Genomic DNA, 24,375 nt, shown 5'->3' on the forward strand with positions numbered 1-24,375 from the left:
TTGGTTTACTGTTGACGATTATTTTATTTATTTATTTATTTATTTATTTATTCGTTTATTTATTTAGGAAGCTGCATCGCGCAATCGAGCATTATTGTAGGGGGTTGGAAAGATAATGAAGAAAAGTGACTCGCCATCACGGCCATGCGAAAGGGGACGTCCAACGATGCTGTTGCAAAGCCATCACTACGATTGCTGAGGGGGGTATGCAATGCTTTACTGATGGTTCAGATGCTTGTTTTGAGCTCGTTCTTTATTAAAACGTATGCTGTCCTGTCTGTTACGTCGGTAATTTCAATGAATGCATGCGTTGATGTGTGCTGGTAGCATCTGCATTACGAGGGGGATGAGTCATGGCCCTTTCGCTTGCTTAGGGGGTATGGGCCATTGCTGATGATGTTTGTTCACGGACGGACACGATAAATGCCGACCGTGAGTGTAACACCTTCGCTGTAATAAAGACATGGGAATGACAGGCACTTTCGCCATTTGTGCACTCGACTAAAACGTACAGCCGGCTAGATTGAGCAATACGTATTTGCGGAAACATCCGCAACACTCGCATTATACTGCCTCCACTGACGAGTCCCAAATGAAAGAAATGAGTGCAGAAATGTATCAGTACCACATCTTGTTTCTCAACCTCCTTCAGCATGATCATTTCTGTGTGATTTGTAGTATAATTTTATTAATACCAGTTTCACCAATAACAAGGAAATATAAATTTTTTTTGTCGCAGAAGTTTCATTCTTTCCTGAAGCGCTTATAACACCAGTCCACTGTAGACAGTTAGGATGCTTTCAAGCTTCTGTATTAGCGTTTGGCTATGAGGATCCAACATTGTACAAGCGTATGGAAATATTGCTCGCACATTGGTGACATTATAAGCTTACCTGAGGCCTTCTGGGGCAGATTTAGAATTACATGTAATCAACTTTAGCTCACTGCTGACTTTACCTGTTTTACGATGTGCTTCTGCGAAGACGTTGAGCAACTAAAGAAAAAAGAAAGTTCCCGTGGCACATAGCAGAATTGTATTCTTTGAGGTGATCCACTCAAAGAGGCGGATAGTAGTTGCACGAAAAATTAATATGCCTGATCAGCTAGGTACAAAGATCAACTGATCAGGTTGTGACTAAGTACTTTTCTGAACACATTCCGATTTAGAAATTGAAGCAGATGAGAGAGCAAGGCATATTAACTTCAAAGAAATTGTGTAGATTTTGGAGAAATCCGTCATTAGACTTGCTCTAAAAGTTCGCTGCCCTCCAATTTACTTCCTTAAGAAAACGCCGCTTTATCAGCTTAAGCAAAAAAATAAGTGGACCGCCAATTTCAGTAATTAATGTCTCAAAACATGTGTCATTCTGAGAATTTGTTCTAAGTGGATACGCCGTGTGATTTTCCCGCCTACATTAGTGAAATGTACTATGTGCCGTAAGATAATCAGTTGAAAAAGTCTATAGGGAATTTTTATTATTCAATCCAATATATATTTGACTTTTTGTCCAAATAATGTTCGCCTGTTTGAATAACGATTAGGATTTGCTATTTTCTTCTATATACGACTTTTAAAATTTGTCAAACTCTTCATAGAAATACCTGGCATAACTTATGGATCTATTTCGACTAAGGTCAAAAGTGAAATAGATGCAAATAAAATTTAACTGTTATACATGACCGAGCGGGGTACAAGACAAACTAGAACAAGCATGGAAGGGTTTGGATTTGCTGGCAAAACTAATAAAAGAACGAGCATTTACATTCAAACACATATTCATGTTTTCGCCCCATGAAATGAAAATGAAGTTGTGAGACATTAGTATATTCTGTGAAATGTATATATCTTTCAATGACCCAATCGTGGGCATGTAACCTGATATTTGAAGTTAACAGCTCGAGCACATCATCAATATAAACTAAGGAAAGTTCTCTTCCTGACACAGACACATCTGGCGCCCCGGCATTTACCACAATAAACAAAGAACCGTTTACTAAAACATTCTGTTTTGTACAAGAACAGTAGTAGGCTGACTTCAAATAACAATTTATCTAATAAAAGGGCATATGGAACAGTACTAAATGCCTTCTGTATATCTAAGAATACGGAGTCACCTTAAAGCCCCCCTCGCAAGATATCATAAGAAAATTCACAGAATCCTGTAGCACACAGTACTCTTGACGTAAACCATGGTGAACTGAATAAAGGAAGTGCTTGTTTTTCAATTTTTTTCTAATTCTAAATACTTCTGTAGATTAGATGCTCAAAGGTTTTCCAGCAGATGCTTCTCAAAGAAATTTGTTGGCAATTAGTGATGCTATTTTTATAACCGAATTCAAGTATTGCGCCACATTAGCAAAATTCTAATCAGGCGGGTGTTCCTGATTTCCTAGAGACTTAGAAAACAACACATCATGAAAGTGTACCAAGGCTCATGCACGTCAATCCAATGCGTGGTTGAAAATAATCTAAAACCCCGGTGCTGAATGGAAGAATGGAATGGAAGAAGAAGAAGTCGCAGAGTAGTGCGGAAGTGCCCACATCGGCTCCCTTTTTCCAAGGTTTTCGGCTGTTTTGCGAAGCCGACCCACGGAAACTATACCTTTTATGAAGCGGCAAGTTCCGAGGATTCCGCAGACAGTGGACTCTTATCGGTGGGTGGACTTTTCACCATTTTGTGACTCCTCGAATCTCTGACCACGCCGCGAGAGCGCCAAGCCTAACGGGCTACGCCTACTTAGGCGCGGCAGCGCGAGAAGGCGTAGGCCTAACCCCCCGCCGGCGCGGGCGACCGGCGTTCCAAGCGAACTACTGACCAACAGAAACCATGCCCGGGGCCATACTCGTCGAGGGGATGGAAATCGCCCCGGAGGAGCTCGATGAAGCGGGATGGACGACCGCCCTCGGCAGCAAACGAAAACAACCAACGAGTACGCCGTCATATGGCGGGCAACGTGTCACCAAGAATATGCCGGCTGGCAGCCGCACGGCCAACTCGCCGGCCAAAAGGTTCATGAAGCAGGTAACGGCAGCCTCGAGGCTACCGAAATTACCCAAGGACCAAATCAAGATCATCGTGCGCCCCAAAGGAGGCCTTGACGTTTCCAAAACGGATATCATACTCCTCGCCCAAGCCCTGGCCATGGCGGCGGCCTTGACGGAACAGCAGACTGCCGAGGACACCGTGTGCCCAAACAAGATGCAGAACATTTTGGTTATCTCTACCCCTCACGATCAAAACGCGAAGGCGTATGCTAGAATCAGCAAGATACATACCAAGCTCGGCGCCTTTGAGGTGTCAGCCTACATTTCTGCCCCTGATGACACGTGCAAAGGTGTAATAGGAAACATCGACCCTTCATTTGATGAAGGAGCCCTTAGGAGGATGATTCTGAACCCAAGAAACCCTACGGCGTTGGAAGTCAGAAGAATTAAGAACACACAAGTAGTTGTTGTACTGTTCGACGGCATGCGAGTGCCCAACACGGTCATGTGTGGAGCCGCCCTCGTTCCATGCTTTCTGTACAAACGGCAGATGGATGTATGCTACGCGTGTGGCCACGTGGGTCACCGAGCCGACGTGTGCCCCAGTAGCGAGGAGGAAAAGAAGAAGTGCCACGGCTGTGGGAAAATGAAGTCATCAGAGTCACAAGAGGAGGAACACCAATGCACACCCAAATGTGAAGCATGCGGCGGCCCCCATATCACCGGGGATAGAACATGCAAACAACGCTACCAGATCCCATACATCGTTAGGCGTCGGCGTCGAAGGCGACGACAAATGTTGCGAAAAGCACAGATGGCCAGCGGCGATGACATCAGCATCTCCTACGCAAAGAACTCGGCGACACCTGCGGCAGCATATGGTGGCTCCAACCTGCAATCCCGCTCACAATCGAGGGGGCGCTCTCGCTCCAGGAGGCGAACCGGCTCAGGGAAAGGCGGGAATTCCAGCGCATCAAGGTCGAGATCCCGGTCCCGGTCTCGCTCCCAGCCCGCGAAACGGGCCACGTGGGCCGACAAGGTCAAGGGCTCCGGCACAGCACCGTCGATGGGAAAGAAGACTACGACGGCCAAAAGAGCAAGCGGTGAGGCACAGTCAGAGCAAGTGAATGATCCGCGAATCCAATCACTTGAGGCGGAAAATCAACAGCTCAGGCGCGAACTTGCAGAGCTTAAAGAAGCCCTAAATAGCATTAGAGGGCAAATCTCGAACCACGATGAGGATAAAATTAAAGATCTAGGCCCACTTGCTGGTAAATCCAAGCGTAAAGCTCCCAACCCAGACCCGGTCAGCGAGTCAGAAGAGGAGGATGAGATGGCTGAGCCGAGCGAAGCCATAGCTACCGCCGCCGATCCTCCTGCCAAAATAGACAGCAGAGGCAAGCTAGCTGCCATAGAAAAGACCCTAGGACGCATGATGGAAATGCTCTCCGGGATGGAGACGAGATTAACTCAACTAGAGAGACCCAAGGTCCAAGCCAAAGGCAGGCTTACGGTGTCGACAGTGCAGAATCAGGCAAACCCGAATCCCGAAAGTGGGGCTAAAGGGCTAATTCATCATACTCAGTAGGCAAAATGGCGAACGCAAACAGCACGAATCTGAAAATCTGGCAGTGGAACTGCGCAAGTTTCCAGAGGCGCAAGGTCCCACTAGGACAGTTTATCAGGTCTATTGCGGACAAGCCGCAAGTTATATTGTTACAGGAAACGCTATGTACAGCTGAAATTTCCCTCTCGGGGTACCGCACGGTAGCATACAGGAGAGAAAAGGGCAGAGGTATCGCTACCCTAATCAGAAAAAACATCTCGTTCGTTGAGCACGAGGTCCGCGCGTACAAAGCGGGCCTCGAGGCCCAGTTAATAGAGATCGTACCCAACAGAACAATCAATTCTAAAATTTTCATCCTCAACGTGTACAGCGCACCATCGGATAGGAAAAGAGACTTTAAAGCATTACTAGGCACCACGTCTAGGGCGGCGAGAAACGCGCCTCTCGTTGTCGCGGGTGACTTTAACGCACCCAATACGGAATGGGGGTACAGTTACAAAAGTGTAAAAGGGACAAACTTGGCCTTCAACGCTGCAGAGCTCGGCTTAATACTCGTCACAGACCCGAGGCTCCCCACCAGATCCGGTAATTCGGTCAGTCGAGATACGACTCCCGATCTCACCTTCCTCCGAGGTATCGAGGGCACGTGGGACAACCTCCAGGAGGGGCTAGGCAGTGACCATTACATACTTGAAATTATGTTGCGTGTCAAACCCAGACCACCCGCGAGATATGAGTATGTGGACTGGGACCTGTTTCGAAAAATCCGAAATGAAACAGTCCCGCCAGACGAAACTTATGCAGATCTGCTAGATAATCTGAACAAGGCGGTTAAAGGAGCAACCAAAGAAATCATTACGGATGTTGAAGTTCCTAAAATGGACTCGAGACTTGCTCACCTTCTGGAGGCTAAACACGCCCTCTCAGCCAGGTGGAAGACCCAAAAGCTTAATCGTAGACTCAGATCGAAAATCGCGCTTCTTAACAAGGAGATTGAAACCTATTCGGCCCAGCTCGCCCGGCAGCAATGGGATGAGACGTGTACCGAAACGGACGGGCGTATGCGAAGAGGTAGCAAATGGAGCTTACTTAAAAGTCTCCTCAACGATAAACAATCTAAGGACACTCTTAGCCTTGCAACGGATAGGCTCATTAAAAAGCAAACCGCAATCGGTCTCACCGACAGGGAATTAGCCAACAACTTAGCACGTACTTATCTCCCCCTCGCCGAAGACGCGGATCGCCCAGTAGAGTGTTTGAACTACATGGGATTGTCGGCACCTGATCTAGACGAACCTTTCACCGTGTCAGAGATCAGACACGTTCTCTTCAATCTAAATGGCAGATCAGCCCCGGGACCAGATGGAATCACGAACAAACTCCTTAGGAACCTAGACGATAGGGCAATCGAGATAGTCACGGCCAAAATAAATGAGGTATGGAAAAGTGGACAGGTCCCGATAGACTGGCGTACCGCAAAAGTGGTACTCATACCCAAACCAGGAAAACCTCCACATATAAATAATCTGCGGCCTATTTCCCTTACATCATGCATCGCCAAGGTTGCGGAGCACGCGATACATAACAGGATCACTGAACATATTGAAAACAAGGAGCTATTTAGACACAATCTAATCGGCTTTAGACAGGCGTTGTCCACGCAGGACGCTATGCTTTTGCTTAAGAAAGCAATCTTTAATAACCCTACTCGCGACGTGAGAGGGATCCTCGCACTGGACCTCTCCAAGGCTTTCGACAGGGTCGCGCATAAACACATCCTGGCAGAGATTTCGTCTCTCAACCTGGGCCAGCGGTTTCATGATTACACCAGATCCTTCCTCGCTGATCGCAAGGCACACCTTCGACTAGGCATGCTCACGGGAGGACCCTACGAACTAGGCACCTGCGGCACCCCGCAGGGCTCAGTCCTCTCCCCACTCTTATTTAGTATAGCCATGCACAAACTCTCCACTCGCCTCGCTGCAATTCCGAACGTGGGTCACGCCATTTATGCGGACGATATTACGATCTGGGCGCCGGGCGGATCGCTAGCCATGCTCGAACAGTCGTTACAAAGCGCGTTGGAGGCTACCGAAGATTTTCTTTCAAACACAGGCCTTGAACTCTCCCCCGCTAAATCAGAGCTACTGTTATACCGCCAGTCCAGACAGGAGGTGAGAAATCTTGCGCCTCTGGAAACTCTGCCGGTAGATATTCGAGCTAAAAATGGGCATCCCATACCGAGGAAGGACTCGGTCAAGATACTAGGTCTCCTCATCGATGCCAAGGGCTGTAACTCGACGGCCCTCAACAGGCTCACTGGACAGGCTAGTAATGTCCTAAGACTTGTAGCCCGTGTCTCAAATCGAAGAGGCGGTCTTAAAGAGGATAATTTGCTCAGAGCTTATCAGGCATTCTTCCTGAGTCATGTCACCTACATCGCGCCATACCTTAATTGGGGTAAAGCGGAAAAGGCCAAGCTCGACTCCCTAATCAGAACCGGCCTCAAGCGCGTGCTCGGCCTTCCGCAGTCCACAAGCACTGAGAAGCTGCTGGAGCTAGGACTCCATAACACCATCGATGAGCTAATAGAAGCTCACACAGCGGCTCAGATAATGAGACTTTCATCCACTAAGCCAGGGATTAAGATTTTAGAAGAAGCAGGAATCCAACCCAGACATGAACCGGCGACCAAAGTTAGCTTGACCCGGGAAACCAGAGCTCACATCATGGTTGACCCCGTCCCGCGAAACATCCACCCAGTGCATAACCAAGGCAGAAGATTCGCGAGAGCCAAGTCCATCCTTAAAAGGATCAATCAGCAGAAGCTAGATGCCCTCTTTGTCGATGCTGCCAGATATGACAGTGGGGATAAGTTCGCTGTCACGGTGGTAGACGTGGGGGGCAACCTGGTCAATGCAGCCTCTGTTTATACTAAGTTTGCCCATGTGGCGGAGGAAGCGGCGATCGCTCTGGCTTTTCACAGCTCAAAAGTTCCCGCTATCATCTTCTTGGACTCGCGCACCGCGGTTAGATCGTTCTCGTCCGCCCTCATATCTGAACAGGCGTACAGTATTGTGATCAAAGCACTACGAAGGACTAGGGAGAGTACCGAAGGAGGATACCAAATCTCGTGGTTCCCAGCCCATCTAGACAGCTCAATTAACCCGCTTGGATGTAATCCTAACGAGCAGGCCCACCGGAGAGCGCGCGATTTCACGCACCGCGCTGTCGCGGGTAGCCAGGCTTGGAACGAGGTCAACATCCACAAAGATCCATTAAGTACATTCCACGAAATTGTTTCTCATTATCGACTAGGCAGGAGGACATTTCCACCCCCTCACCCCAAATTGCATAAACCTCAGGCTACCACACTAAGACTCCTGCAAACCCGTACATATCCCACTCCTCGGTCTCTTCACAGGATAGATCCTGAACACTCACAGTCGTGCCCCAAATGTGGTCATGACTCATGCTCCTTTGACCACATGCTCTGGCTGTGCCCAGCCCTTAACGCCTCTCCACCCATCACGAAAGAACAATGGCAGGACTCTCTCAAGAGCAGCAATCTCAACATTCAACTCCAGGCTGTCCAGAGGGCCCACTACATTGCCGCGGGACTTGATCTCCCGGTTCCATCGTGGGCGGAGCCACCGACTTGATCTTCGGGAGCCTTCGGTTTGGCTCCCCGAGGTCTCAGTCCCTCAGGACTCAAATAAAGTTCTTGTCATGTCATGTCCGGTGCTGAATTTGAATTCAGGCATTCAAATGAGTGCTTGTATACCATTCGTGGAGACAATGTCCCCCACAGGTTCAAAAATTTCGTGAATCACAGACGCCACTTTCCCCGCAGGGGCGTCTGCGTCAGCAGGCGTTTGGTGTGTTGCGCCACCACGTACCCGAGCACACGAAGGTCGGACCCTCCCGCGCGTAGCCGTGCGCGGCTTAGCCGTGTCCGGGGAAAAGGGGATCCTGGGGGTTGAGCCAATGCCGGGTGTTTGGACCTTTACGGCCCCTCGGCGGCGGCAACACACCCCTTTGGCCTCGGCTTCACGTAGACGGCACCCCCGGACTGACCCACCCGGGGGAAATCGGCAGTCGCCTTTTCCTGTCCTCCTCTCCAATCTTCGTCTTTCTCTCTCGCCTTTTTCATCTTTCCTGTCTTCTCATCACTTCCCCTCACTTCCTAGTTTCCCGGCGGCAAGGGTTAACCTTGTGTAGCTAGCCAGCCTTGGTTATGATGTATTTGGTTATAGCAGCGATGTACGGCTGGCGTTGGCAGGGTTTCTCTAGAAGGAACTCCTGTCACGTCCCCCTGTTGGGCTCCGTGGTGGGTGGTCGGCATCGCGGCCGAAAACCCAACATTACTTATGGAACATGCTTTTCCTAAACTACCTGATCGCCCTCAGAAACGAGGGCGCACCGAAGAAGTTTTTCAGTTTTTCGGACGTCAAGTCCACAATTTCCCCCGTTTTCATGTGATCCACGCAGAAAAACCAGCTAAGCAAGTGCGAACAATCTCCCCGTTCCTTGTATCTAAGTCTCTTACCGAAGTTTTTGACCCAGGATATAAGGTGTCAAGGATGGCTAGCGTTGACCTCCTCTTGGAGCTCCGCGACCTAAAACAATTTGAGAAACTTCCTAAACTAGTATCATTTGGGGAGACCCAAGTAGTAGTAACCCAGCATCGCACGATGAATACCTCCCGCGGCGTTGTCTCCGACGATGATTTGCTAGAGCTCACTGAGGCTGAGCTCTTGGAGGGCTTCAGCGAACAGAATGTCATAAACGTCAAAAGAATCAAGATGAGGCGAGACGGAAAAGAACTTGCGACCAAACACCTAATACTCACCTTCAATTCAAGTGTCCTGCCCGAGTCAATAGAGGCCGGGTACATCCAAGCTTCGTGTAAAACCATACGTGCCAAATCCCTTGAGATGTTACAAATGCCAGCGTTTCGGCCACAGCTCGCAGAGCTGCCGAGGCCGCCAAACATGTGCGAAATGTAGTGCCCTTGAACACGCCACTGAAGCATGTAATAACTCTCTCCACTGTGTAAATTGTGACGGGGATCACGCCGCGTACTCGCGGTCGTGCCCCTCCTGGAAGAAGGAAAAGTAAATAGTAACTATAAAAGTAAAAGAGAATATATCATTCAAGGAGTCACGCAGGCGGGTTGCATACCTGCCAAAGAAAAGCTTTGCCGAAGTGGCGCGTCAGGGGGCAGCGTCACAACGGTCTCCGGCGACTGTCCGGCCCTCACGCAGTGAGTCGGCAGTTACGCCATCTGCCCCCACGGTGGTTGCAGCTAGCTCTGCTCCGCCAACCGAGGAAAAGGGGCCATCGACCCCGAAGGTGGGTGCAGCCGAGGCTGCCTCAACCTCCCAGGCCCCTTCCAGTGCTGGCAATGGCCGGCGCAGCCAAATCCCCCAGGGAACCCCATCGACCTCCGGGCTGGTGGGCGCAGGGGTTTTGCCCTCCAAGGCGGGACCTTCCCTGGTAACTTCTCGCTCACAAGAGCATGTGTCCGGCGCCTCACAAGAGGCAATGGACACTACACCTACCCCCACGGCGCCCCAGGCGCCTAAGGAGCGGCGAGGTTCCCTCGAACGCTTCAAAAAGAGCAAAACCCCGGTTACAGGGCCTCGAAAGGGCTCTGTAATCTAAGACATCCCTTCCGTTTCCGTAAACACAGCACCAATTAAATTTAAAATATGGATACACAAATCATTCAATGGAATGTCAGAGGTCTACTTAGGAATCTTGATGATGTTCAAGAACTTATCCATAAACACAATCCAAAAGTGCTGTGTTTACAGGAGACACACTTAAAATCTACACACACAAACTTTCTCCGAAAGCACGTTACGTTTCGCAAAGACTGCGATGATGCTGTCGCAGCATCTGGCGGTGTAGCTATTATTGCTGACAAAAGTGTAGCGTGTCAGCATCTAAAGCTCCAAACGTCCCTTGAGGCCGTGGCCGTTCGAGCCGTACTTTTAAATAAACTCATTACAATCTGTTCTCTGTATATACCACCACATCATCACCTTCACAGACGCGACTTAGAATCATTAATAGATGAGCTCCCGGACCCCTATTTTATTCTTGGCGATTTTAATGCACACAGTACTTTGTGGGGCGATTCACGCTGTGATGCGCGAGGTCGCGTCATTGAACAGGTGCTTTTTTCCTCCGGAACATGTCTCTTGAACACGAAGGAGCCCACATATTTTAACCTGTCCAACAAGTCATACTCTGCCATAGATCTTAGCATTTTATCGCCGACGCTTTTACCCTATTTTAAATGGAATGTGCTTAACAACCCGTATGGGAGTGACCACTTGCCAATAATCCTAACTACGCCGAAACAAGATCAACTTCCCCGTTGGTCCCTCGGTGGAAGATTGACTCAGCTGATTGGGAACGGTACCGAACTCTTACTTACATGACGTGGACTGAGATGTCTGGTATAACCATACATGATGCTGTTGCATATCTTACAGCTTTTATACTGGATGCCGCCTGTAAATGCATTCCACAAACGAGCGGCATGGGTTCCAAGCGGCGTGTTCCCTGGTGGAACGATGCATGCATGCAAGCACGGAGGAACCAGAACAAAGCGTGGGCGATATTTCGCGATTCTCCTACAGCTGAAAACCTGGAAAACTTTAAACATGTCAAATCCCAGGCAAGGAGAACGCGCCGGCAAGCAAGACGAGAGAGTTGGGCGAAGTTTATATCAAGCATCAACTCGTACACAGATGAGACAAAAGTGTGGAATAGAGTGAAAAAGGTTAATGGACAACAAACGTATTCCCTGCCTTTAGTAAATAGTCACGGAGAAAGCCTGGAAGATCAAGCCAACTTTCTTGGAGCACATTTTGAACACATATCCAGCTCCTCACACTACACCGAAACATTCCTAAAGTACAGAACACGAATAGAGAACCAAAAGCTAGAAAGGAAATGTGCAAAAAGTGCGCCGTACAATGAACCATTCTGCATAGCGGAACTGCAGGCAGCACTGAACTGCTGTTATACATCCGCCCCAGGTTCAGACCGCATAATATATGAGATGTTAAAACAACTACCATCCGAAACACAGAAAACCCTCCTTTCCCTTTACAACGTTATATGGTCTTCCGGCGAGATCCCCTCTGCTTGGAAGGAGGCTATTATAATTCCAATACTGAAGCACGGAAAGGACCCTTCCTCTGTATCAAGTTATAGACCTATAGCATTAACAAGTTGCCTCTGCAAAGTATTCGAAAAAATGATTAACTGTCGCCTACTACACTTCCTAGAATCAAACAAATTGCTAGACCCATACCAGTGCGGGTTTCGGGAGGGTCGATCCACCACTGACCATCTCATACGTATCGAGGCACGTATCCGTGAAGCTTTTGTCCATAAGCAGTTTTTCTTATCAGTATTCTTAAATATGGAGAAAGCCTATGATACAACGTGGCGGTTTGGGATATTGAAAGACCTCTCACAGTTAAGTATACACGGAAATATGTTCAATGTTATAGAAAGTTATCTGTCCAATCGGACATTCCGTGTTCGAGTAGGCAGTGCTCTGTCACAGAAGTTTGTACAGGAAACTGGAGTGCCGCAGGGCGGGGTGCTCAGCTGCACACTCTTTATAGTTAAAATGAATTCTCTTCGTCTACACATACCACATACCATCTTCTATTCAACGTATGTTGACGATGTGCAGATAGGTTTTCAATCAAGTTCTCTTGCTATCTGTGAGCGACAGATCCAGCTTTGTCTTAACAGGGTCTCCAAATGGGCTGATGAGAACGGGTTCAGATTGAACCCACAAAAAAGCACCTGTGTCATTTTCTCCAGAAAAAGAGGCCTGCACCCTGATCCTGAAATTGTGTTGCATGGTGAGCGTCTGCCCGTAAACAGGGAACATAAATTCTTAGGCATAATTTTAGACGCGAAGCTAACCTTTGTGCAGCAGATAAAATATCTTAAAGACAAGTGCATGAAAACAATGAATATCTTAAAGGTGCTCTCACGCACAACCTGGGGCAGTGATAGAAAATGTCTCATGAACTTGTATAAAAGCCTCATACGCACACGACTAGACTATGGAGCCATAGTTTACCAGTCGGCTACTCCAACTGCTCTGAAGATGCTAGACCCTGTCCACCACTTAGGCATTCGCTTGTCCACAGGCGCCTTTAGAACAAGCCCAGTGGAAAGCCTTTACGTTGAATCGAATGAGTGGTCACTTAATCTGCAGAGAACGTACTCCTCTTTCATGTATTTTCTGAGAGTGAACGCAAACAGTGAGCAACCCGCGTTCTCCACCATAAACGATTTGTCCAGTTGTCAACTTTTTCGCAACCGGTCCACAGTGGCAAAGCCTTTCTCACTGTGTGTCAGAGACATGGCTGAAGAAACAAGGGTTCCACTGCTTGAATACCACCCTATGTCCCCTGCTATACGGCCCCCGCCGTGGCAGTGGCAACCAATAGACTGTGATATATCTTTCGTAACTGTTACAAAGCACGCCCCTGTCGCGCATATACGAACGCATTTCCTCGAATTACAGCACAAATACTCCTCTCCTGAATTCTTTAGAGACGCATCGAAGTGTAATTCTGGCGTATCCTACGCAGCGGTCGGTCCATCCTTTTCGGATGCTGGTGTTCTGCACCCTAACACAAGTATTTTCACAGCAGAAACCTACGCGATATTGGCTGCTGTTAAACACATTAAAGAATTTAATATCCCAAAGGCAGTTATATACACAGACTCCTTGAGCGTCGTAAATGCTTTGAAAACTGTCAAGAAATATAAAAACCCTGTAATTATTTCTCTCTAATCAGCATTGCTAAAAAACTATGCGTCTAAGCAGCATATCGTCCTATGCTGGGTGCCGGGGCACCGAGAGATAGAGGGAAACGTGTTAGCGGACCAGCTAGCCACATCCGTGAACGCGAACGCTGCAGACACTTCCACAACTATCCCTGTAATGGACCTCAAGCCCTCAATAAGAAAAAACCTAAGAGATTTCTGGCAGCGCTTGTGGGATAAAGAAACAGCAAATAAATTACATGTTATCAAGCCTTATCTTGGCAACTGGCCGCCGGTATCAAAGAACCGTCACACAGAAGTAACACTTTGCAGACTCAGGATAGGACACACATACAGCACACACGCATACCTCTTGTCCGGTGGCGATCCGCCCATGTGTGATAAATGTGGTGAGCCACTTACCGTGCTTCACATCCTGCTGCAATGCACTCAATTAGACGCTAATAGGAAAAAGCATTTTCCATTACCACATCGGCAGCTAATTCCACTCCATCCTCAAATGATTATAGGTATAGAACCTTTCTTCAAACATGAATCCCTGTTTAGATTTTTAAAAGATGTAGATAGTTTTCATATTATAGCCCCAGGAAATCCGTAGCACAGCCTCTAACAGAGGTTTCTGCTGCGGTAGGTGCAATAAAAGAAAGCGCCTGCCTCTCAGCCTTTGGGCTCAAAGGCCCCCCGGAGGCATTAGTGCTATTTACATATTCTCGCATTTTAGCTCCATGATCACTTATCACGCGTGCTATATCCACAGACCACTACATGTATCACTGTCATAATTTTATGCTATATACTATTTTACGTTTCCATGACACTGATTGATTTTAGGCCACTTTACAGCCATGTTACATCCCACTATCGCCACTCACAAATCAGCGCTTAACACAACATTATCAGTCATGACGCTCTTTGGCCATACCTGGCCCTTGCGCCACTAAACAACACACATCCATCCAGACGCCAATTTGCCTTGAAACGATTCATAAAATACACATGGAAAACACCTGTTAAAGCAGAGTGCCTTGTACGCGTCTTCCGTTAAGGTTAAGTGGCCATGGATAATGTTGGGGATACTAAGTCCATCTTATTAGATTTCCCATACATATATCTTGCGGATTAGTAATACTTTTTCTCTCTGTGAAAGCATAAAAGCTATGTTTAGCCTCTATTACTATTTCTAGTGCACTGTGCTTAGTTCAACAAGTCTATCATGAAGATCACTCTTTCTTCGTTAAGCAGAAGCGCTTGAATACGAGGTTATTTTTGCTAGATTCGTTGGGTTTCCTGTATCACAGGGTTTATCAGCCCTGTGCAAATGACAACTGACGACTCTTGCGAGTTGGGACTTAAGAACGGATTATCAGATTAATTTGGGTTTATTCCTCTTCTTTATTTTTTTTCTGAACGAAGTCACTTCGTTAGTTTATACCAACTCTCTTTCGATGTCACCACCATATCGGCCAAAATTTGGCGTTCTGCATATTATCCAACGTTGCTTTAAGCGCAAAAAAAGGCATACAACGACATCGTTAGTTGCACTCTATCTGCGCGCTATAGTCAAGAAATATAGAGGTAACTTCTATAGAATACAGGAACCTTCGTATGCCAGCGAATTAATCACATGCAAGGAACGTCCCTCGAAACTGCCTCGAAATCTTCTGGCGTACTTCCTGTAACGCCATAACGTGAGCCACAATGCGGGAGAAGATAGCGATGAATTCCAGCGAATATAAAGCTCACGGAAGTACGTAACAAGAAACGTTTTTATGCTTTTTGAGCAAACAGAGGGCCAAAGGATGCGACAGCGGTGGGATATCTGCGACAACGAGCTGGCGAGCTCCACACTTGTGGTGTGTGTGTTGAGAGTGGAGTGCAAATATCGCTTCAATTTCTTTTTCGCTTAAAGCTATGCGTTCTCTCGAAATATCGGTCGACAGAGCTCTAAAGGAGCGATCTACAATGCTTATATGATGTTTCTAATCCACTTCGCGAGTGAACAGATTTATCATAATTGACCTCCTGTGTATGCAGGAAAAACTGTTTGTTGCCAGAAAGCTTTGGACATTCAAAGGTAGAATTGCCTTTAATCCGCCGTGATTTAGAGCGTGAAACATTCTTCAAGAGTTCTGCAACGCGGTTCTGCTTGAGATGGTATTGGCATAGCGCCTTAAGAGTAGGTTTTCCTGGGAATCTCTGGACACCTATGTTAATACATAGGAAGGGATACATTATTTTCCCCGGCATCCAATGCTCCGTAGTAGCAACTCTTCCTGTTGTGTGCGTTCTTAGCTGCGTTCGTCTTCTTCGAGGTTGCTTCAAGCTTTACTCAACGCTCCGGTTTCGTCCAACTTTTTTTTAGCAATAAAGAGAAACAGTCGCAGCGTATCGAGTGATGGAATGAAGGCCTGTAATCACAAAAGACGTTCTTACGCTAAGATGTGTTCGTGCCAGCCAATTGTGATGTGGGACATATTATTAGTGCAGGCTATCAGCCAATAATAAACAGCACTTACAAATGAAAACGTTTGGTAATACGGGCCCGGATTCCTTATTCATGACGCCTACTTCTTTACAAAAATGCTTGAATATAGGAAATCGGCAAACAACAGAACCATCAAGTTTCTATATGTAACTCAGGAGCAAACAGGGGTATTATAATCCTGCAAGCCACGCAAATGCAGAAATATAAAGCGAGCAAAATTAATTTATTTCGCCTGATTCGTGTAATATACGTTGGGTTTCACTGTGCAAGCTTGTGAGTAAGCCCTGTAGAAAACGCGCGTAAACACTGTATCATCATCGGATGAGCTGTAAACTCATGTATTAAATTTGTACGTTTAGATTCGCTAACCGATGCAGTTTGCAGAAGTTCGATATCCAATTTCAGTGATCAGTGACCGACATATAAGCTTCCCACTTGAATTTTTCATCTACCATTTTTACACATTTTCTTTCATATACGAGACCATAAGCCAAAATTCAGCGGTCGGTAGTTGGATGAATTTGATTCTTACAGTTTGCGCTGCCTTGGATGTCAGTGTGGAAAACGATTGGGAATTTCAGGCGGCAGAAGCTAGAAGATGGAGACCGGTGCTGTATTAAACTGTACCAACATAGCAGAGTGTGGGTGCAGGCCAGTTGCTGATTCATGATTTTCCGAAGTTACCGAAAGCAAAACACAAGACTTCAAGAAAGGGACCACACGAAGCGGTACACACAACTGATTATTTAATGAAACGAACGCCAAGCTTACGACGATCAAACACACGTGTGTACCCGGAAAGCAACGTAAAAACATACGAAAACGCAGAGCAACCTTATACAGGGGCGCGATGCAGATATTGACATAAACGCTGACAGACAACTCAGGCACCGAGCACGTGTGTATCACATGGAAAGAAACAAAAGTGCTTTGAGAAACCGCAGCTGACAGCGAGCTAACGCAATCGCCATCCTCAAAGCGTCGCATTTCCGCTGCGTCTACAATCTCTCTACGGCAACGAGTAGCCAAGTATGACCCTCGAGCAGCCCCCAGGGAACGTTCATGCTCACGCAGCCGAATGTTAATGCGCCTGCTGGTTCGTCCAATCTAGTATCTGCCACACTTTAGTGGAATAATATATATGACACGTGTCGTGCGAGGCACATGCAAATTTGTATGCTTCATTTCACAGGAGGCCGAGCCCGTGGTTTTCCTTGCACATGATGCTGCAAAGCTTCGAATCCTTGCAAGGTGCTGAAAGGACAACATCAACCCAATCTTCACCAGAAATCTATTTAAGATTATGGGAAACGTTATGTATGGAGGAAAGTCATGCAGTTTTCTTCCTAGTAGCCTGTTCATTAGAAATTGATCGTTCTTTTTCATTTCTCCGAAGCTTCATAAGCAATGATTCGGTAGCTGAAAGCAAAAGAAAGCGCCGAAAACGAGCGTTTTTCAGACGCCGCATTTTAAGTTGAAAACTAAAAAGCTGTTTGTTGTGACGTGATTTTAAGTGCGCTGATATAAAACATGATGAGGCTAAACTCCGCTTTATATGCTTTGAATGGGATGAATGAAAAGGTAGCGACGCTTTTTTGGACCGGTCCTCGACGACCCAGCAAGCATGGTCAGCGGACGAAAAATCGAAGTTTAAAGCTAAAAATTGAATTTACCCAATATGTAGAAGCTCGTCAGTGAAGCTCAACTGCGTCGAGCAACTGGAAAACTCCGACAAATCTCAAGAGCCACTTGTTTGAGGTCGTCGTCTAGTGAAAGCTTTAGTATTATTAAAAATCTTCTACGTCTCTAAAAATCCACAAAATCGAAGGCTGAGTCAACTTGAGCTTCAGCGCACGGTCAAAAGCATCAAGGAAGATTTCACAATACTTTGGCGCGACATTGGGCCGAATGCATATGCCTTTCTTCTGGATATACACTTTATCATCAAAGCACACAAATGTCGAATTGAGGTAAAAAGTCAGCAGCTCTACAAAAGTATCTGAGAACACAGCATAGGAGTTCTGGAAATTGACAGTACCTGCAAGGTCAGTGAGTTGCCTAGCAGCACCAATAAGTTCATCGTGCGGCACCGAATACAACAGATCTTCCATATCAATGGACAAAGCGCTCTTGGCTCTTGGAATGCTAGCCTTTAGCTCTTCAGCCAGAAAATCTGAGTCACTAATCTTGTACCGATCAACTGGCATCAGTGGCCTCAGTTGTGTCCAAAGAAACTTGCTGACACATTCTTGCCATGTTCCTCTTTGCGTCGGAGTAGTTCGGAATGGACAAGGCTCCTTCTGGGTCTTGGCCATAAAAAAAGATGCGTAGTGTGTTCAACTTACTGCTCGACACCAGTTTTCCCATTTATCCAGGCTCGATTCCTTCAGCAGAGCAATGGCCCTCATTTTGACTTTGGAATCATCCTAGCTTGAAAGCTTGAAGTTCCCACGTAGAGCAGCCTTTCCTTTTTCTCTGAACGAAATTCCATAGAGCACCGTAAACCTGCTGTCTTTTTCAGCCAGGACAAGAGCTAGGTCGTGCTCTCAGAAATGCCGGGCAACTCCCTTTGATACAATACTAGAGTTGGCCTTCTTGGTGAAGTTAGGCCGGAGACTACCGACACCTTCAAGAATGCAAGGCTCTTATTCTACTGCCGTTGTCTTGTTAGCTATTCGGTGCACAGCCGCGAGCAAATCAATATCTTGCACCGAAGAGGCCATGCTGTATTTTGGACTGTGCTGCAGCACTGCTTCTACTTCAGCAGGAACTGTTGCGTTGTCTAAATAGGTGAACGGAACACCACGACTTCCCCTTTTGCCTTCTTGGGAAGTCGTCCTTGCACTCGGTTACAGAGGAAGCTGCGCTGTACGTTTGAAGGGTCGCCGACGCTTCCAGCCAAACGAACCGTCCCCCACCTGTTGAAAGGTCATGGTGCGAGGCCATTCCTTAAAGATTCCGACTTGTCTCCAGCGCTCTGCTTTCGGGGTTTTTGAAACCTTCTTCCAATGGCAATCAGATCGCTCTAGAATGGCAAACATCGAATACACATCGTGAGGGCACGCATTCATTCACAGGCAATAAGCATAAGCCCTAACTCTGCCCGCCGAGGAAGCTATGATGGCGGAACGCAGTGCGCATTGATCACCAAGCCAGAAGGAACATATAAAGGTGCCTACTTTTGAAGTAAGGTAATATAGCGGAGTGTTGGTGTAGGCCAGTTCCTGATTCATGAATTTGGGAAGTTACCGCAAGCAAAATGCGACACTTAAAGAAGGAGGCTACACGAAGAGGTACTGACAATTGATGATTTAATGAAACGGACGCCAAGCTTATCCAGATCAGACACAAGTGTGCACCCGAAAAGCAACGTAAAAGCATTAAAAGACAAAGTGACCACAAGCAGCGGTGCGATACAAATACTAAGACAAGTGCTGACATACTACCGAGGCACCGAACACGTGTGTAACACATCGAAAGAAATAAAAGTTCTTTCTGGGAAACCGCAATTGAATGCGAGCTAACGGAATCACCATGCTTAAAGCTTCGCATGGACACTGCCTCTGGACTCTCTCTTTTCACCTGGCCATTCTTCTTGCCGATAATCCCAGTCTTTGAAAACAAAGATTCGGGTGAAATTTCTAATTTGAAGAGCGCATTTACTTTGCCCCTTCAAAGGCAATATTGTCCCCGCGAACCATCCTATCTTCAGTCAGCGGCAAGAGTCACACCTTTGTTGTGAATTCGAACCGGCACATAACGATGCTGAACAGCATCGTTAGGTGCCGGTTGCTGAACGTGTGTGTGAAACATTGGAGATGACAGCCCCTCGAGTGGTTTCAGTTATGTCTCCAGCAGATACCATGTCCGCCTTTTTTTTTCTTCGCCTCATTTCTTCTACTAATGGACAGGGTCACGGAGCACTTTAAGTGAACTATGGCTGTTGTATGTATCTATCGACGATCTAATTACACGTTACTGCAACGTTACTGCAACGTTCGATGACCACCGAAGACACCTTAGAGCAGCCCTGTATTCTCTCTCAGCAGCAGTACTTCGCAGCAGTACTTCCGAAGAAGTCATCTGTCTTTTTGGGGTGGGGGCAACAACGAGGTCGCCTACTTGGGGAAGGCTGTGACCCAACACGGTTCAGCCAGGCGATGAAAAAAACTACGCTCTCAAGCGGATTACAAAGCAGCCTGCACAGCGAAGGGATTGAAAATCGTAATCAGATTTGCCTCATAATTCCGGCGCTTTATCAAAGATTTTGGTAAAGAAAGTATACCACTGACAGCCCTACTCAAGATAAATGCGGTTTGGGACTCGGGACCAAGCCAAGATGCCGCGTTTGCTGATACAGAAAGGACATTGCTGCGACCATCAACCATAGCTCATTTTGATGAAAACGCATACATTGTTCTCCACAAAGATGTCAACACCACAGAATCACTGTTTCTTTATTGCAGCAGGCTCTACTGGGCAAGAACTCGTTCTTGTGTATGCCAGTCACCAATTGTCGAATTTCGAGCGGCGCCGTCACTCCTCCGAACTGAAGTGTCTTGCTGTTTTACAGGCAGTCAAAAAAATTCGACGTTACGCCTACAGCTGTCACTTTAAACTCACGACAGCGCTTTGGTATGGCTTCAGTGGCCGAAGCCCTGGACTGCGATATTGGGGTGCTTGTCCATTAACTTACAAGAATATGACTTCGAAGACGCTTACACTAGTGCCTCGGTCCATGCTGAGTCCGATTTCGTCTCGCAATTTGCTGTTCAGGTTGTAGTCATTGAGATTTGCGAAATGCGCAAGCACGATATCCGTACCTTGCGTCTATCGTCCGTGTTCTCGTTGACAGATCTAACCAACTGCTGTCGCTGTTCAGGAAGCTAATTCTGTACTACGGAATTGAGGACGGCCTCTTGTTGCACATTCGTCGATATCGTTGTGAGAATCAGAATCAGAATATATTGTTAGAATTTAGGTCAAATTACATGTATTTAGTATGCAGGAGGGGGTCCCATAGTCAAAGACTGTGTCGGGACCTCCTGTACAAGAATAGTTATGATAATTGACATCTCAAAGCAACAGTAGCATATAATAAGGTATTATACAAGCAACAGGAAATGAACGTTAACAGAGCAAAATACCGAATTCATTACAAATAATAACAAGGTTTAGCTTATCTCACAGTAACATAAAGAATTGCATGTGAAAAATATACCAGTAGTTTATTTACAACAACAAAAACAAACAAAAAAGGCAAAAAAGCAAGAAAGAACGAAAAAAAACGGTTACAGTAAATTTTCTCATTAGTTTGTCATTAATAAATGCATTTTGAGTTCCCTTTTGAATTGGTGTGAGGATCTTGTATTTTTCATAATGAGAGGAAGGGTGTTCCATACTGATATGGAAGTGAATTCCACGGTTTGTTTACCGTAGTTAGTGCGGATTCGTGGTAAAAGAAAATCCGTCCTCGTCTTTGGTTGCCTGTCGTCCCTGAACAATGGCAATCCTGTGTACTCATGCATGTACGCGACCCGCCCACTTCTGTTCATCTTGGCCGTGCACGGTATTACGCCAGAGTCACGGACAACTTTCGCTGGCGAAACGTGCATCCTGACCTACAATCCCAAGTGACATTGTGTTAAATCTGCCACTTTCGCAAGGCCGCCATCATACTGACACCTCCTACCAAACATCCAAACCCCTTCATTTCCTCTTGGAAAACATTGGATTGCATCACCTAGGTCTATTTCCAAAACTGAAGATGGCAAGAGGTACTTCATAGTTGCAATCGAGCACTTCACAAAATGGGCCTAGGCCAAGACAGTTCCTGATACATCATGCACAGCACGTCGTCACGTTTCTAGAACGACAGCTTCTGCTGCGTTCATAACACTACACTACTCATAACACTACTCGTTGTGTGCTTACTGATCGTGCCGCCTGCTTCATGCCTCAAGTGGAGCGCGCTTTTAGCCAGAGCGGGAATAAATTATCCGGCTACTCCAGCCAACCAACCACTGCGCGACAGCCTTGTAGATCACGTGAATCGCACTATTGCTGACATCCTAGCCTCTTTCGTAAACTCGTCCCGGATGAGCTAAGGTCTCATCACTGAGGCCGTTTTTGCCATCAAAACAGCCAAGCGGACAACGTCACATGCAGCCTCGTTCTTTTTAGTCTTTGGACGAACGCCATCATTTTGGCTCGATAAGGAGTCTCATATTTTGCGACATGAGTCAGTGGACTCGCCAGAGCTGCTTGGCCAGCGCTGTCAGCAAGCTCGCGACCTTGTGCTTAGTGCCAGCGCTCGTAATCAGACAGCCGTCGAAAGCAACGCCCTGCGGGCGCCCTCCTATCAGCCCGCAGACCTCATGTGTAGAAGCATCGGCTGGAATGCAACAAAATGAAATAACAAGAATGCCTCAATACTATATGTGGAAGGTATACATTAAAAGCATTTCATGCTTTATGAGAGCAACGGCCTGTGAAGAAATATTATCGAAGAGACAGTGCAAATAGTATGACCCTAGGTTATTTTATTGTACTTGCTGAAATGCAGCCATTCCTTAACTTGTGTAAGTAAAAAAGTCGCAGCTCCACTTGACAGGCGAAGCATTCTTGCGAACCACAGTAGTAGGCAGGTACGTGAAGTAAGTATGGAAGTTTTATCGGTCATGTAAACTTGTAAACATTCGCTTACCAACTACATTACCAAGTACGACGTCACAAGCGCGCAGGTAAAAATGAACACATCTGATTCCATGACCGCGCATGCTCGCTGTCAGAACGCTGGATTGTGCAAGCGCGGCAACAGCAGTGGCCGAATTGACCTTCGGGCTGCCTCTCTCTGCAACACGGACTAAGCGTCGTAAGCACAGCACATACGAAGCCACCAGCACTCGGCGTACTTTGTCCACATTCCAGATCGCTTGTCCACATGCCAGATCGAAGTCACGGTGTTCGCGTGGCGTTGCCACGCGCAACAGCCGCTGGATGTTATTTTTATTATAATTTTTATTTGTATTATTTATCAACGTATTATGTACTGAAACTTTCGCCATTTGCATCACAAAATGTTACACGGCGGCAGTATTTTATTTATTTCATTAATTTATTTCATACTGCAGATCTAAAACAGGTCCAAGCAGGGTGGTTAAACACAGCAGTAATACAATGAGTCAATCAATTGAAACAATGCTCAACCAGAGTCCTTATGTTAATGATACTTATGCATAATTTACTAACTTTAAAATTTATTTAGCAATTGGTAGGATTTAGCTCAAGACATCACGAGGGAGGAAAAAAAAACGCGATTACGCTAGAGTGCGTCGTGGCAGAACCGCAACAAACCATTCGACAACTTCTTTTCTCACACATAGATCCTACTTTTCCGGTACATCCTACATCATTCGGACTTTTCTGAGCGTGTTTAGCTTAAATGGCTTGAGGACTGAGGAACTGCCAAAGGAAGTGCCGGGAATCTTTCGTAGCTACAGGAGCCGGCAACTCGAGACGTGTGACTATATGGTATGCATTCACTCCCAGGACAGTGCTGATGGATCGTGTCTGGGTCACCTGAGCCGAGAGACTCGGAAGAGATACTTTCCCTTCCCGAATCAGGTTACGCGGAAAGTAGCGGTCACAAAGGAGAATAAAGTAGGCTGTCTTCCGGTGGAGGTTGGTCTTTTGTGTTTAATGGATAGCAAGAGAATCGGAAGGAAAAAAGAATCTGGTGTCACTGACGAGGAAGGAGATTCAAGTGTTTGGTCTACAGAGTCCTTCGAGCCAACTTGTCCTTCTACCCACTGTACTTTGGTATTCAGCTACCCTGTACAAAGTTAACTGTTCTGTGCCATGAATGCACATCACCGGGTGACCCACAAAATTTTGTTTGCAAAATTGCGCCCTTGTCATTAGCATTAACCACGAGAGTAAGAAAATTTTCTTGTTGATTGCCAGTGCCGCGAAGAACAGCGGAGACGACACCTCAAGGACGCAGAAAAATTCGCAAACGTTTAATCGCGATCGGCACTAACAATCAAGCTCAGAAATAGATTTACCGCGTAGCGCCGCTGCATCAAGGACGTTGAAATAAATTAATTCAATTTGAGAATGGCGAAACATTCGCGCCAACAAAGAATTTCGTTCATTGCTTTTCGCTACTATACGGGCCTCGTTTGTTCAAACAAACATATCTCAGGTGTTTTGCGTGCCAGAAGAACGCTCTCGTTTTGAGACAAGACGCAACTTTGACCGCCTAGGGTACTTTCATGCGCACCTAAGTACAAGTACATGATTATAATTTTTTCGCTACTTCGCCCCCATCGGAATGCCGCCGCCACGGCCGGGACTGAACCAGCGTACTCGAGCTGAGAAGCACCACGCCATAACACCGACGCGACTGCGCCGTGTGGCTTTGCCTGCTTTCCAAGTCTACATATTCCTAAGATGATAAGAATGTGCACTACTTGTAATACACAATGCTCGGGCTAT

General features: G+C 46.7%; 2 protein-coding genes across 3 annotated transcripts in view; both read left to right on the forward strand.

Moving 5' to 3' along the window:
* The window catches only part of LOC135902815 (uncharacterized), a 245,371-nt gene that overhangs the window by 62,965 nt on the left and 158,031 nt on the right, over window positions 1–24,375 (forward strand). The window lies entirely within an intron of this gene.
* On the forward strand, window positions 2,535–8,114 carry LOC135902814 (uncharacterized). The gene is made up of 2 exons (XM_065433083.2): window positions 2,535–4,089; window positions 7,978–8,114. The coding sequence occupies exons 1-2, from the start codon at window positions 2,829–2,831 to the stop codon at window positions 7,980–7,982; spliced, it is 1,266 nt and encodes a 421-aa protein (XP_065289155.2). The 5' UTR covers window positions 2,535–2,828; the 3' UTR covers window positions 7,983–8,114.

This window comes from Dermacentor albipictus, chromosome 1 (assembly GCF_038994185.2).
Source record: "Dermacentor albipictus isolate Rhodes 1998 colony chromosome 1, USDA_Dalb.pri_finalv2, whole genome shotgun sequence".
Classification (NCBI taxonomy): Eukaryota; Metazoa; Arthropoda; class Arachnida; order Ixodida; family Ixodidae; genus Dermacentor; species Dermacentor albipictus.

Coding starts and splice junctions, on each gene's coding strand:
- LOC135902814 (XM_065433083.2), top strand. CDS start 2,829: ATGCCCGGGGCCATACTCGTCGAGGGGATGGAAATCGCCCCGGAGGAG.